At 42.5% G+C, this 16,586-nt stretch overlaps 1 protein-coding gene across 5 annotated transcripts in view; it reads left to right on the top strand.

Annotated features, from left to right (window-relative positions):
* Positions 1 to 16,586, top strand: part of LOC111864017 (formin-binding protein 1-like) — a 168,628-nt gene that overhangs the window by 83,961 nt on the left and 68,081 nt on the right. For all 5 annotated transcript variants that reach the window (XM_023850941.2, XM_023850940.2, XM_023850939.2 and 2 more), the window contains exon 3: positions 13,432 to 13,482. In XM_023850941.2, coding sequence (XP_023706709.1) covers positions 13,432 to 13,482 — 51 coding nt within the window. The remainder of the gene's footprint in view (positions 1 to 13,431; positions 13,483 to 16,586) is intronic.

Genomic DNA, 16,586 nt, shown 5'->3' with positions numbered 1-16,586 from the left:
AGGATAAAAGTTGGAGCTGTCCCGACAGGAACGATGAACCTCCGTTGGGGAATAGCTGGTCTCTGGGCAGATATTCGAAGCCAAGATCTACCGAATGCGACGTAGGAGTACCGCCTACTAGACCCACCGTTCGGGTACCTTCTGCTGAATTGTCAGTATCTTCAAACCAGCTGTCATACACAAGTAAACAGTGACACTGTAATTTGTCAGTGTGTTCTAAACGTCCTATCTCCTTCAGTAAATATTTTAAGTCTGAGATAGGACGCAGTTGAATGGAAACCTTGTATTTCATTTCTGTTGGCCTATTGTGTCAGCCCCACATGATAGGTGAGGGTGATTGTGGAGCAATTGGTGGAATGAAGATTGGCAGGGGTAACCGAAGTACTCGGAGAAAACCTGCCCCAGCGCCATTTTGTCGACAAATCCCACTTGACCGGACCCGGGATCGAACCCGGGCCGCGACTAACCGCTTGAGTTATGGCGCGGCCCTCCAACATCTTACAGGAAATGGGAACATTTTATTCTGTGCTCTGAATAGGACGGCGTCCATACTGACATTATTGGTAAATGGAAATTAGTGCAGACTCTGCTTTTTCCATGCTATATTTTGTATTATTTTGCATAAAACTTGATGCTTAGTATTAAAATAAGATATAAGCTACCACCAAAGTATACTTGGTTTATATGTATATGTTGATTACATGTTAAAACTCCGATATGTATCGGTCTTACGAGACCATTTTCATTGGGTGTAACGTGTTAAAGGATAATTTAATAAAGGATAATATATATATATAGTGGATTAAAGTATAAAAAATATTTTTGAAATTTATTATTTCCATATATATGTATTTAACATGCTCTTAAATATGGCAAACCCCCTGAAGATGATCTGTAATATCTGAGTTTTAAAAAAATGTAAAATCATCACAGGGAAATGTACTGTGACATGTCACGCATTGCCAGGCAACGGCTTGATAAACACCCCGCAATACGCGCACGCAACAATAGGACGAATGTTCATAGCTAGTTGCTAGGCAACAGTCAGCGCACCAATGAACTTACTGGGTAGGAATCACGTTACTTGTGTTTTCAGTGCGGTCCGCCCCATGACCAATGCTAGGCAACATAATTGTAAACACGTCTACAATAATATAAGGTGTTTTCTATACACGGTGCGTGTCGAAGGTTTATGGGGGACAACAAAGGTTGTTTGCGCGTAGTCACAACTGAAAAGTCTTGAGTCAAAGACACGAAGCCGTTAAGGAAAAGAGAGCGCAGAGTGCAGTGTAGTTAAGAGTTCGAAGAGTGCGGCTGTGAAGAGAGGACTTCATAAGTAATATCTGGAGTGTGTGATTCAGTGAAACTTTTATAGTTCCTGTGTTTTAATTGCGTTACCACGAAAGGACGTGTGTGTGTGTGTGTGTGTAAAACAGCGAGTTGTAAAGTGTAGAAATAGCGCTCGCGCTATAATTGCGTGTAATTACTGGTGGTGTGTGCATAAGGAGTAAATAAAACCGTACATCCAATCCAGAACCAGCGTTATTAGTCACTAATACACGTGACAATACTATATGTACTTCAGTGGTAACCTACGTCATATTTTAATATAGGCAGTATATAGGAAAATGAACCCTATCGTAATAAGTCTGTCAGTTAATTTCATTTTAGCATCTACTACAGCTCTTGGGGCTAACATGACTTCTGATTCGCCAGCACATGTCGAAAGCATTCCTAACTGTACACGAAAGGACTGATTGTTCTCCTCCTCCTCCTCCTCCTCCTCGTTAAGCGTTCCAGCACGATTAGGCACGAGTCTTAGGTCGCGTAATATTCATAGGCGTAAAAGACTGAAGCGTGGTTTAGATTTGACGATGAACGTTCAAAATAGTGATGTGAAATGGATACAGACTTGAACCGCTTTTCGAAGTTGTATGATCTTGAGGTACTAATGGTACTTTGAATTATCAGCATCTTTGGCATGTATGTATTATACATGGATATGCCTATTATCCTGTTTCACAAAGGCATTTCATTTTTATTGTGACTCCGAAAAAGAAATTTGCATGTCACGCCCAACTCACCTCCATCAGATTACATACGTAATCAGTATTAGGTTGGTATATTGGTTGAAACTCAACAGGAACAGCCCAAGTGCGTTCTGAGATACGCAACTTAGCCTTTTTGTAGTCAGTTAATTACAAGCGCTGTGTACAGTTAAGTACAAGTAATTTCTTTGGAGTTATGTAAGGACTCGTATTTATGAAGCTGCGAGAAAATAATTTGAAGGGACATTATTACCACATCTTTTAACAGTTTCCATAACGGTCTTTCCCCTCCCTTCTTCTTTAGATTGTTTCTGTTTTTAACACACTGTATTAGACAGGGCTGGACAAATTGCCAAGCATTCTAGGGGGCAAGCAAAAAATAAAACATTACAGATTTTACGACGCTTACCAGTACGATGTAATGCTACAAGCCGGAAGGTCGCGGGTTCAAGTCCCGATGAGATCATTGGATTTTTTTTCAATTGACCCAATCCTTCCAGCCGCACTATGGCCCTGGGGTCGACTCAGCCTCTTAACAGAAATGAGTACCAGGAATTAATTACATAATTTTCCTGGGGAGTAAAGCGCGGCCGGCGCGTAGGGCTGACAACCTTACCGCCATCTGTGAGCTGATTGTCTAGATAATGTGGGACCCTCAACGTCTCACAACACTGTGGGCCTTCACGGCCTGTTACAGGGATAGCTTTACTTTTTTTTACTCTACCAGTACGATGTAAAGAAGGTAAAGTTGCCCCTGTGCTTAACTAATTAAGCATTACACCATAAAGACGTATGGGGGAATAGATGTATAGACCCAGGTTTTTTTTATCTCTGCACTAGTTGGAGGTGAGTGGACAGCTTGACGCTCCTGCAGCTTTAACCCCCGGGGAAAGAGCCCCCAGTATCCATTAGACAGGAGGCTGGATGTCCAGGAAGGGGTCTGAACGACATGGAGAGTAAAAGTTCTTGCCCCCACCGAGACTTGAACTCCGACTCCTTGATCGCTATACTGACTGCGCCGTCCCGGCTCATGGATAATGGAATGCTTTGGAGTTGTCTCGCTGTAGCCAACAGGGACCGTGCCTTAGCATCTGTGGAAACTGTATTTTCTTCAGCGACTCTCTTTTCAAATCATCTATACTTTGTGTGGAGTTGCGAGTGACAGGTTTAAGGACCCCAGCTTAGCAATGTCCTAATGCATGACGCACTTTGTGTGGAGTTGCGAGTGACAGGTTTAAGGACCCCAGCTTAGCAATGTCCTAATGCATGACGCACTTTGTGTGGAGTTGCGAGTGACAGGTTTAAGGACCCCAGCTTAGCAATGTCCTAATGCATGACGCACTTTGTGTGGAGTTGCGAGTGACAGGTTTAAGGACCCCAGCTTAGCAATGTCCTAATGCATGACGCTCGTGGAGATTCAAATCGCAGTCGAGCGGATAGAATTCTTGCTTCATTTGTGCGTCGTCCTGCTTACGAATCTTTGCTTGGACACGTGATATCATGAATAAGTATTTTCGCGCTTTTCCTCCATCACCCCGGACGTAGATGCGGTAATACCTTAAAGCAGAGCACATCCACTTCCTTATGAGTCCTACCAGTTCGCTATTCGTAACCATCCTGCTGTTCGACCTAATGTAACTTACAAAACAAACTCCGTGACTTTAGTCCGCAAGCGAACTGTACCGACCGAGCGACCGCCGATTGTCGGCGAAATTAGTGCCAACTATAGCGGATAGAGGGTGTCGTGTGGTCAGCACAACGAATCCACACAATCGTTACTTTCGGTTTTCTAGACCGGAGCCGCTACTTTTCCATTCAAGTAGCTCCTCACTTATCATCACGAGGCTGAGTGGACCCCGTTCCAGACCCACAACTTCTCACAAAATCTGGTAGCGCCGGAAATCCAACCCGGGACCTCTGGATCTGTAGCCAGGAACTCTGACCACTAGACCACAGAAGGGGTCCCTAATATATAACTTAAGTACTCGTAAAATTGTTGTTTAATAACAAAGAATCAGTCGGATATTCCAGGGTTCTAGATGATACTGCGTGTTTATTTATGCGTTTGTACAAATTTGGAGGTTTAAGAAGCAAGACTATGCCCCAGCCAATTCGTCCACGTATGGTCTTAACCTCGAGAGAAGGCTCTTGGATAACATTTTGGAGAAGTCGATAACTGATGTATCTCGATAATTACTGCAGTCAGTTTAGTGTCCTTGTATATTTGTACAATAATACTCCTTCCGCTGTCAGGAAGTTCCCCATTTTATCCAAATAGAGTGAATGAATTTAAGGATCTCAAAACGTAATTTCTCATGTCCTGCTTGAATCACTTCTGTCTGTGGGAATTTGATCCGTACATGCTAATTTATAGTTTTTCTGCTTTTCAGTTGCAGTTTTCAGCACAATATGACGCATTCTATCCATGTCTTCTGTTAATTTGAAATATATTCAGGAAGAAAATATCAGTCGTTTGTGCTGTGTAGGTATGTCCGATGCCATTTATCAGCTCGATAGTCTACAGTACAAGGAAATAAACAGGAATATATGGCTTTAAACGTCACTGGGAAATATGTTTTTGCAGAATACATGCTTAGGATGGGTTCTACACTTGCTTTGATTTGTCCGTCAAGACTGTTAATAACTTCTTCACTGATATGGTGGACACCATTATTACCAGAGCACGAAATTTATTTATTAATGCACTGTGTAGAATGAATTACAAAGATGCTCTTTCCTGACATTTCCATAATTCGTGATGTAACGATTATAGGTTGATTCTGTATAGCATTGATGTCGTGTATAGGCTGTACATTCGCGAATCAAATCGTTTCATCACTTTCGTCAAGAGTAGTTGTTTTTCGAACCGTGACTTAAACACCAATGTTTCATCTAAATAATTCAAGTTTTTTTTTATATATTCGGATAAGGAATGGCCTCTGGAATGAGGTAGCCTGTACCAAATAAAGATTTCTATACTAACATGTTCACATTACTGTTGGACTCGCCGTTCTCTAATATGATAACAACAGTTAATAATATTCTTTCGGTACACTCACTGTTGATGTAGTTGGCATTTATATTGATATTTATGATGCAGTTATTACAACGCGTTGTTTCGAACTTGTTTTCCATTGACGCTACAGCCCCAATTTGGGCCTTGGCCTACCTCCATGAAACTCTCTGTTTCACGTTGGTTTACTAGAGCTTAGATATTTGGTAGCACTCTTCGGTTGGGTGATCAGCTTGTCGCTAGGCCGCTCTAGCTGTATACAAACACAGGAAAACACACATCCACACAAACACCAAACATCCATGCTCTGAGTGGGATTCGAACCCACGATCCCGGCTTCGGAGCGAGCGAAGACAGTGCATGGCTTAGACCGCTCGGCTACCGTGACCGGCTGTTTCTAACTTCTACGCAGCAATAAATCGTTAAGTTGTCACACAGACGGTTGTCCTACTTATTATACTTTTCACATATTCCACGTTAACGATTTTGTGTAATCAAGTTATGGAAGATTGTGAATTTTGCTAGAAAATTTTCGTATCGATTACTTAATTTTTATTATTTTAACGACTTGTGGGTTATCGATTTGTGGTAAAGACTTTCACGTGAATATTGCAGAAGTTCTGCACCAAACCTCTCAGGCTGAATTTCCTTACCTGCTCCCGGTTAGCCGCCGAACGTTCGGTACAGAGGGTCAGAGTTAGGGAAGCTGCAGTGTCTACACTTCATACATAATACTGTACACGCGACAAGCAAAAAGTAGGCGCTCATAAGGTTGTATCAGGAGCGATGGGACTATACTTACGATCTAGTGTAGCAGGTGATGAAGTCACGGCTGCTTTTATGAAGGAACCCTTAGTTGTTTTTTAAGTTTCTTTTTGTGGGGTCAGACTGAGTCCACTCGGTACGTCGGCCAGTAAGTGGCCTATTGTACCAGCCCCGGATGTTAGATGATGATGAATGTGGAGCAGTCGGTGGAATGAGAATTGGCAGGGGGAAACCAAAGTAGTCGGAGAAAACTTGCCCCAGTACCACTTTGTTCATCACATATCCTATATGAACCTGGGTCGCCGTGGTGGGAAGCCGGCGACAAAACCGCCTGAGCTGTACCACGGCCCCTGAAGGAACTATTGTTACAGAGTTGTGTTCAAGGTCGGTTCAACCCTTATACCGTTCTGGGCGTGGCGTTGAAAAATAAAGTCCCTACCGAGTATTACGCTTCTCCCGCCTGGTAAGTATCGGAACACGCTATTGAGTTCATGTTTTCCCGTACGAAAGGGCAGGGCTGCCAGTTTGAATGTAAGTGATTCTGTTGCAGACTGAACGCGGTCTGTTACTGTCATAGGAAGAAACAGTCTCATGCCAAGTACTTGGACCTGTATCAATATGACTGCTTTGTAATGCTCATAACAATAAATTAAAGGATTCAGAAGATGGTGTTTAACACTCAGGATTGCCGGGACTTTTTTCAGCCATCCGGTGCTCAAAAGAAACCAGAAGAACACGACATTTCGGAAAGTGTATCAGTCTGCGTCCTCATTTTTAATTTAAATTTTCGTGTTACCTCCCGTTGACAAATCCTGATCTCAGGTGTGTAAAACAATTATCAAACCAATCTTGACATATGGACTAGAATTATGGGACTGATCAACTAAATCAAATGTTGCAATCATACAAAGATCTCAATCCAAGATACTCCGTCAAATTGTTAATGCTCCCTGGTATGTAACAAATCATACACTACATACAGATCTACAGGTACCAACCGTGCAGGAAGCAATACGCAAGAAAGCCATCCCAATCAGCTCATGGAACAACTGGAACCAGTAAGCAACAAAAGACAAAAAAAAATGTGGCCAAGTGAACTACTCTTTAAGTTAATGTATAGATACTAATTATAGATTATACAGGTGATTTCGCTGGATATCAACCTGTTCACGCCACTAGTCATTAGTATATCTAATGAGTAATCAGCACTTTAGCTTATAGAATTGTGTAATATTCTGAAAAAAAGTGTGTAAATAGCTGTAGTTATACTGATACAGGTTGTCCAGTGATTTGAGGTTAGCTCTCGTTAACGGGTTCAACAGAGTAGGTGTCTCCCTGAGGACAGTAACAGATCAAATTTCCGGAAATTTGTGTTTTTTAGTGTTCTTTAGAATACCGGACAATGGGCGAAGTCCAAGAAACCAATAATCCAGAGTAAATAGTTCAGAATTCGGCGAGCTACAAAATTTTCAGCAAAAGCGGTTGCTTTTTCGAACGCTGACTAAAATACCGCAAGGCCGCGCTATAGCTCAAGCGGTTAGTCGCTGGCTTCTCACAGCGGCGGCCCGGGTTTGATCCCGGGTGTGGTCAAGTGGGATTTGTGGTGGACAAAGTGGCGCTGGGGCAGGTTTTCTCTGAGTACTTCGGTTTCCCTGCCAATGTTCATTCCACCAATTGCTCCACAATCACCCTCACCTATCATCTGGGGCTGGTACAATAGGCCAGAAGTGGCCGCAGTACAGGGGACTTAGTCCCACCCCACTAGCAAAAAAGAAAACCGCAATAATGTTAGATTGGCAGACGTACCTGAGTTGAGATATTTAATGGGTTACTTGTGCTACGAAACCGTAAATGGAATCCCGTACTGAAACCTGTTTTTGTATATGTGTGTGTTTCAGCGCACAGCACAACGCCTACTCTTGCAGATAGATTTTATGTAGTGCACTATATCATGTTTGTGACCCTATTAGTCAGATTATCAACCCGTCTTTGGAGGACTTCGCATAGGTTTTCTGTTGACCTCGTCGTTGTGGCGACACTTTGGCGACTTTCTCTGTCTGTAGTATAAGAAGAAATTTGTTGATGTCTACCCACATGTAATACACCCCACCCTTTCAAGCTGGTTATCAGACGAAGTAACCGCCTTAGACGATCCACTTTATGTTGGAACTTGAAAAAGAAGTAATTTTTAAACGAGTTTCTTTACGGTTCTATTCTCGAAATGAGTAAAGTGAACTGAGTGGCAGCATTTCTCCGTCCGCACAGTTGCTTCTCAGTTAAATGTGATAGGGTCTTTTGAGGGGGACAACGAACGTTGCCGAACGAAATTGATTTTGTTCGTATGGGATCAGTGTTAATCGATGTTATCAGTTCTCTCATAAAAATCAATAAATCAATATGTATATATTTGCGGTAAATTTTATGTAGTGGAGTTATTCTAGTTTTGACTAAAATCGGCCCAAAATGACACTATACATGAAGACATCCGTTTCTCCGCATGTGTCGCTAGATATTCATCGGAGAGAAAATGCTTCGAGCAAATGATTTACAGAAGAATGAAACATATTTTATATTCAGTACATTTTTTCTGCAAATCTTTCTGTTTCCACTGTAAATAAACAAAAGAGAAGCCTTGCGTGTAGTTCCAAATTAGTGTTTTCAGCAATCATCAGTTGTCCATCATGTGGGGCTGGTACAATAGGCCAGAAGTGGTCGCAGTACAAAGGACTCAGTCCCACACCACTAGCAATACAGAAAAAGTGTATTATGCTAATCTTCAATGTGGCATCTACAAAGACAGTCTTACTCTCCTCACAGACATCTCCAACCGGATTAATTAAACACATCTTTGTACGCAGTAGAAGCTGCATCAATGTCACATCCCCTGGTTTCACTTAAGCAGGTCCCGTAGTTCTCCAGAAATACAAGTCTCATATCACGACTCGAGCTAGAAATCTTAATTAAAAATCCCTTAAACATGTGAACGCGTATAACATGACGTACATGACATCCGATACGGCGTGTGATCACAACACCGCTTAAACTTCGACCGCAACAACTGCGGAGGTTTGTTATGGGAGGTAACGTACCCTAATGGCATGCAAGATAATTATGAAGTAAGTACTTTTTCTCTGATTGGCTTAAGGATCAGGGTTATGTTTATATATCCAGGAAGAACGAATGGATTAGACAAAACGCTTTTTTTTTTAATTCCCTTAGTGGCTGTTGGAGTCCGACTGGGTCCACTCGGCACGGCGGCCACTGATTGGCCTATTGTAGCCTGCCCCGGTTGATTATGATGATGGAGAATTTGGTGGAATGAAGATTGGCAGGGGAAACCGAAGTACTCGGAGAAACCCCGCCCCAGCGCCACTTTGTCCACCACAAATCCCACTTGACAAGACCCCGGGCCGCCGCGTTGGGAAGCCAGCGACTAACCGCTTGAGGTATGGCGCGGCCAGACAATGCTTTGTTGTTTGCGCTTTGCTGCATCTCACCAACGTTGGATCGAGCTCTGGCCTCCACAATTGTCACACCTCAAAATTATTGGGTTCCAGGTGGATCATTGTGTCACCTATAGGGGGTGCGATTGACTTATAGACGGGTTTAGGATTAGATAATTGGATTTACTGACACCGTATACATTCCACTCTACGGCGCTATCGCTGATCTACACACTTTACAGTTCACCGTTGGACACACACTAGGATTCTCAGTCTTCACTAGTCGTATCATGGCAACGGATTTATAACAGTCTCACTGACTCTGCAGCGCACATGAAGTCGTCTTTGCTCAGTCTGACTCCTTTCTTGCCATTTCTTCACAATCGCCTTCGACCACCGACTCCTTCAGTCCTAATTCCTCTGTTCATGCTCATATCCTGGCAGGCTGGCATCTCGAAACTCAAGTAACTCAAACGATCTTCTTAGTCCTTTTCATAAACTCTCGGCACGAACCACGCAGAAAACACGGCATAAATTATTGGGAAGGCGTGTTTATAGCGCCGTTGTATAGCAACGGAAGTTATTCGACTGTTGCCGCGGGAATGTGTTTACCGAGCAGTTGCCTAGCAATGAACGTCTAATTTGATATCACTGTTCCGGCTTTCGGGCGTCATGTCACAATATGGACTACACTGTCACAGTTTTGGCTGTACCCCAAACGAGTGACGTCGCCTTCAGGATGCGTTGGAAAATAGGTCAGTTGTGGATGAAGGCGTATAGGATTTGTTCCTGTAGAGTCCTCCATTGAGGTCTGTTTTAGAATGCTCTGCTGTAGAAGGGGAAGTTGTTATGTGAATGAGCCCATTCATATTATTAGTGTATGCAGGTGCAGTAATCGTGGCGAGCTGGCTAGCGAATCAGTGTTCGTTTGCAATTGGAACGTTTTTCGGACCCGTTCTGTTGTGTAAAAGTGGAAACAATTTGTAGTCTGACATTCGATGTACGGAGACATGGCAGCGTTCCAATTACTTTTCGTGCAGCTCTTCTTCAGCAGAATCCGGGAAATTGATTTGCGATATCCGTTTAGGTGAAAACGGGCCTCATAAGGCATAATGAACAAACATAACACATTCATATTGTAATTAGAAGTCCCTCGAAACAGAAATTGAGACCCACCGCATTGTCCTGATCCTTTAGATTTTGAGTAATCTTAGTTTTATAAGAGTGGTAACTTTTATTGTTATGTAAAATTGGTTGATTTGGAGTTTAACGAATGTGGCATTGCTGGTCAGGGTTGATTTTATTCCTTTGGATTCCTCAGTCACATGATGTTCTCTGGTGCGCGAAGTGAACATGCATTACTGACAGATCTTCAAGCTGTACTACTAACACGAACACAAAAACCATTCACACTTCTTAAATTTGTATCCCTCTCTGGAATTGTTCCATGGCTTTGCACGTCAGATGTAGCTAAAAATTCTGCACTACAGATTCTGTTCGAAAGGAAAGCTTGAACACTAAATGCTCATTGATTCACTGACCATTTCTACAGGATTACTGAAACCTGCCGGGCCGACACAGCACAGATTCGTATTCGAAAGACGCCCTGTTTACTCCACTTTTCTGATAAAGTTACTTATTTCCGAACTACTTCGTATAATATGCAGAGATTGTTTGCAGATGTAATAGAAAGGAGTGCAAATTTATATAGCAGAACTAGGTTCCCACATCGTGTAGAAACTAGTAGGACAAAAGAAACAAAACAAAACACTCCGTGGCCTGTAGTCCGCAAGCGAACTATTCCGACCGAGCGACCGCCGCTTGTCGGTGAAGTTAGTGCCAACTTTTGCGGATAAAGAGTGTCGCCCAGCGCAACGGATCCCCATGGCCGTTTATCTCATTTTTCTAGGCCGGAGCCGCTATTTCCTTGAAATAGCTTCTCAGTTATCCTGACGAGGCTGAGTGGACCCAGTGCCAGGCCCAATACTTCTCAGAAAATCTGATAGAGCCGAGAATCGAACCCTAGCCCTCTGGATCTGTAGCCAGGAACTCTGACCATTAGACCACAGAGACTGTCAAAACTGGTAGGACAGGCACTTTTAATAGCCCAAACGCAAGAGAAAACGACCACTGATACACTTTGTCGGTGGGGTAACCCCTTCACACTCACCCACGTATTTTGGGTCTCTGGCTGTTCCTCTAAAATAGCGTCCCACAATTCTTTAGGTTCTCGGCACAGCAAAATTTGCCAATCCATTTGGCAGTCCAACGCGTGCAGGGGGGTAGGGGTGGGCAAGTACTGTATGTTAACGTAGGGTTGGCGACTTCGTCAGTATGCCGACATAGATAAGAACAATAAACAATAAGTACATAATAACCTGTAGCGTTATGAACCTGTTTCTGTATTTGGAAGAAGTCCCCGATTCTTCATTGCTTCCGGAACAGTGTACCAGTTATGTTCGTATTGTCACGTGTAGGGTGGTACGCGCGACGGAAGTGACGTGTTCTAGTTCGGATGGTTAGATTTGTTAGGGCCTTCTTCCCAGGTCGACTTCTTACTCTTCTTCTACGACGAACCTTCCGTGGCTGTCTTCTACTGAGATCGTAGCGCCGTTCGTTTTTAAGATAACTCCTTTACACGGACCCAACTGAAAGCACCGTCTCCCATTGTTATGGATGCATATTTACGGTTGCGTTGCTTGGAAACACGTCCTAACACGTTGTTGCTAAAACATCTTCGCCATCTATTATCCTAAACACGGAGTCGCTGAAAAAAGTTTCGTCCCCTTTTCAGGCAGATCTGGTTGCCCCTTTTCAGTAACCACGTGATCACTTTCTGTTGTATAGCACCCAGCTTTTGTGTTTCATTTAATGACGGCTTAATCTCAGACTCACAGCCCACTAGGAGATCTATATAAGAGCTTCCAGCCCCTCCTCCAAATTCCTTAACACTGAAGATGGCAGCGGTAGTGTTTGACGAGACGTTGGAAAACGTTAAAGATTCTGCGCGGCTTATTCCACAAAGTCGAAGGCGTACACGCGATCCTGTTTTATGTTTTTAAGTTATGAAATTGGATTGTGTATTTATATTTGATGTAGTCCCCGTTCGGTATATAAGACGTCACACAAGTAGCATAGCTAACTGAAGTACATAAAAAGGTGCCCTCTACTGTATAGAGTTGGTCTAAAATCTCAGCTTCCTTCAGATGTTCCAATTATTACCATATTTTAAGTTTTGTATTATGTTGCGTCGTGTACGTAAAAATATTTATTCCTTTCATTCAACACAACAATTTATATAGTTGACCTATTTACATGAAAATCGTATATCTGAGGTGCAACATGTTTCGACCCCTAATGGGTCATCATCAGGTAATGATTATCGTAAGTGCTGAACTGATACCCAATATGGATCAATATTGTAGGGTTGTCCTTTGTTTTGATATTGAACTTCTTACAATATCCTCAAAGTTAAGATTAGAATTAATTGATTAAAAATATTATTTTAAATTACTAAAATCAAATTTAAGATGGTATATATTATATATATATTCCTCGGGTATACTGATCGTGTATTCTAGTTCTTCTTGGCGAATGTGGATTCTTGCGTGTAGTAGTCATTCTTTGGTTGTTATGTCAGTATGTTGTTTCGACATTAGTTTCTTGATGTTTGAAGTGTCCCGGCTGGCTTATCGTTGATTGTCTGGGTGCAGTCTGAATTTGCCATGTTTGTGCTGTGGCATGACAAGTAGGTTCATAGAAACTGCAATGCTGCAAAGACAGTGGTGTGGCTTCCATACAGTTTAAATGATGCGTAAAGACAGCTGAAGTGGAGAAATCATACAGGTACAAGCCTCCTAAACGCAAGTTGAAGCAGCACAGATCTGGAAGCTGTTGCTTTTGCAATACCCACGCGTCCAGTCACTTAGTGTTTTTCTGCCTTTGGCGGTGTGCCCATTCGATAGAAATTCTTTGTTTTTCTTAACTAACAACCCTCGTAACAACGTTTTACAAGAACCTCTTGTAATTTGTTGTAGTGACACTATCAGACACTGCAAACTTCGACAAATTCTTACCATATGCATCATGCAGTTCTCTGTATTGTCATTGTGAATATAGGATATTTGCAAAGAAAAATAATTTTTTCTGTTTGCTTTCACAGGAAACTTGTAAAGAACTACCAACCAAAGAAGAAAGATGAAGAGGATTACCAGTAAGTAACCACCAATAAATATATTTCAGTAAGCCTGTTCATAAGCCGGTCACGGTAGCCGTGCGCTCTAAGGCATGCACTGTCTTCGCTCGCTGGGAAGAATCCCACTCAGGGCATGGATGTTTGTGTGCGTTTTTCTGTTTGTCTACAGGTAGAGGCCTTGCGACGAGCTGATCACTCGCCCAAGGAGTCCTACCGAAGTGAAACGGAGAGTTTCATGGAGGTGTGCCTAGGCCCAAATTGGGGCTGTAGCGCCACAAAAAAAAAAAGCATGTTCATAAACATACTTTCTTGTGAGAAAAAGTCTGTGAGTAGGCCATGTATCTTGTATTTTTATTATAATGCAGGATGTGCATAAACTGAACGTACATTTGTCTCGTGTTACATTTTAACTTTTGCCGGTGTGCAGCCATTTGGCTTCATGGTACACACGATACGTCCCCGTTTCGTTTCTCCTGCCCGTCTCTTAACCGGTGCCCAAAGATTAAATTATACGGCAAAGCTCTAATTTTAGCTTCTGTTATTCAGGCGTGGAACGTGGTCTTTTTTGCCGAAGACAAGATACACTGAGGGTCAAATGTAAGGTGTTGTAACAGTGTTACATTGCGCTTAGGATTACTAGGTTTTTGGATTTCACCATCGTCTAATATTCCGGGCACAGCACAGCGTTTCGGAAACTGGAAGTTTTCCATACTCGAGTGAAGAGGTAAAGAGTAACTACACAGTAGGGTCCTTTCGAAAGAGCTGTTCTAAGTACTTCTATTAGGCCGCGCCATAGCGCAAGCGGTTAGTCGCTGGCTTACCCACCGCGGCGGCCCGAAGTACTTGTATGGATTTAGCTGACAGGCCCAGGTCGTCAGATGGTTCAGATTATCTCTTCCTAAAGGATCGAACTGAGTACTTTTAGGTGCATCCCACCTTTTTATGAGGATGGAAGCAGATCCGGTTTTGGAAACGTGTTCAGCTCGGGCTATACGACTGACAAGATTCAGAAATACAGTGATGGTGTTTGACATCAAAGTGCTGAGGAGAACGTTTGGAACAAAGAGACAGGAAGTAACATGATGAGGCAGCAGATGGCGTAACAAGGAGCTTAAAATCTATACTCTGCACCGAATATCGATAATAAAATAATCTGTGGGCGCTACACACCATGATGAACTGTGGCCTCTGTTTTACAGTTTCTTAATCATACAGACAGGCAGTAGGACTCCTCGGAAGCCCGCCGCGAAGTCGCCACCAATACACGAAAACACAAACACAGATGAAACGCAAACAGCCATGCCTCGGGTGGGATTGGAGCAGATGAAGACAGTTCATGTGTTAGACCGCGCAGCTACTGTGTGATCAGCAGGTCCCGGATTTTGATGACATGTCATCTTTTTTTTTTCCTTTTATCCTATTCGGTGCCCGTAAATATATAAATACCGGAGATGAGCTGCTGGTTACAGAAATGCAACTTTTTAGGTCATTTTTTTTTTCGGTTTGGGGGTAATTTTTGGTAAATATTTGGAATTTGAGGGTGTTTTTTTTTGTCATTTTATTCATTTTTCTTCATATGTTTTTAGAGATGTGAATAATATGCAAGTAAAGTGCTCTTTCTCATGCCTCTACAAAGGCAGCCTGCAGCTGCACCCCAAATACCTGCAACCACAGTGTGCAATAATAAGTTCTAATAGTGTTCTGTCCTTTCCGTTCGTTTTGCGGAAAGTGCTGACATTACATATCATACGACATTTTAAGCTGGCAGCAGGGTACGACAGCAATCACTCACACTGCGGCCCTTTCCAGGTTCTGTGCAAAGGAATTTGCTTAGTTACAAATATTTCTAGTCTGAATCCCTCGCTTTTTATGACATATTGTCATAAATCGTGTCATTTAAAGCAGATTGTAGCTGATATATTTTCAAGTGACGGTAACATTTTATACTGTAAGATGTATGACAAAAAATTAGCGGCAGAAAAAATGTTTCACAATACAGCAACATATCGGCCGCAACAAGCATATACGACCAGTGCAGATTTCGAACAAAAAGAAATATGTGCAAATGTTACTGCAACTGTTCATCTGAAGGCGGAAATAAGTCATCGGATTTTTTCACAGATCTGTGTGATGCTCTGGTGTCCGCAAATATTCCGCTTTGGGCTCTGAACAATGAAAAACTGAAAATTTTTCTGGAAGTGAATTGTGGTCGTTCTACGAGTGAGGTGCTAGAATCCGTTAATCATTCCACAATTTGTAAACTCTTTGACAGGTCGATGTTTCTACCGTGGCCAGAGGGTATACGACACGACGTCGTCTTGCTTTTTGTGACCGATGCGACCCCATATATTTTAAAAGCAGCAAGTCAATAAAGTCGTTTTATACGAAATTGGTGCACGTTACTTGCCTAGCTCATGCACTGCATAGAATGACGGAGGAAGTGAGATCAACATTCACTCAAGTGGATGCTCTCGTGTCGTGGACGAAGAAGATTTACGTCAAGGCTCAAGCTCGTAAAATACAATTTAAATCTGTGGCTCCTGGTGTTCTACTGCCCTCGGAACCTGTCATCACAAGGTGGGGAACGTGGATTGGTGCTACAATTTACTATTGCTATCATTTTCAGGTAGTAAAAAAACATTGTAGATTCAATGAAGACAGAAGATACGGGGGAAATTAGAGCTTCTCAGGAGCAGTTCTCATACAGCGAAATGGAAGGACAGATGGCCTTCATAAAGGCAAATTTCTGTTCCTTGATGGAAGGAATCAAATGCTTAAAGGAGAAAGGAGCAGCGCTAGAAGATTCGCTCGCTCTGGTGAAAAAAAAAAGCCAGTGATTTGAAGAAAGTGTCAGGGGACATTGGTAAAACGGTGTCAAGAAAAATGAAAAATGTTCTAGATAAAACCTCAGGTTATGAAACAACATGCAGCATTTCTCGAATTCTGACAGGAGAGTCCTTCAGCGCTTTCAGTATTGAAGAAGACTTAATGCTAGTGATTTGGTAGACTTCAAGTACACTCCCATTGTGTCTGCAGATGTGGAAAGGAGTTTCTCCAAGTACAAGAATGTGCTGTCGGACAGTAGGCGCTCTCTCACCTTCGACAATCTCCGCATGTTGACT

This window comes from Cryptotermes secundus, unplaced genomic scaffold, assembly GCF_002891405.2.
Source record: "Cryptotermes secundus unplaced genomic scaffold, Csec_1.0 scaffold303, whole genome shotgun sequence".
In the NCBI taxonomy this organism is placed as follows: domain Eukaryota; kingdom Metazoa; phylum Arthropoda; class Insecta; order Blattodea; family Kalotermitidae; genus Cryptotermes; species Cryptotermes secundus.
This window is presented reverse-complemented; position numbering and strand designations above follow the sequence as displayed.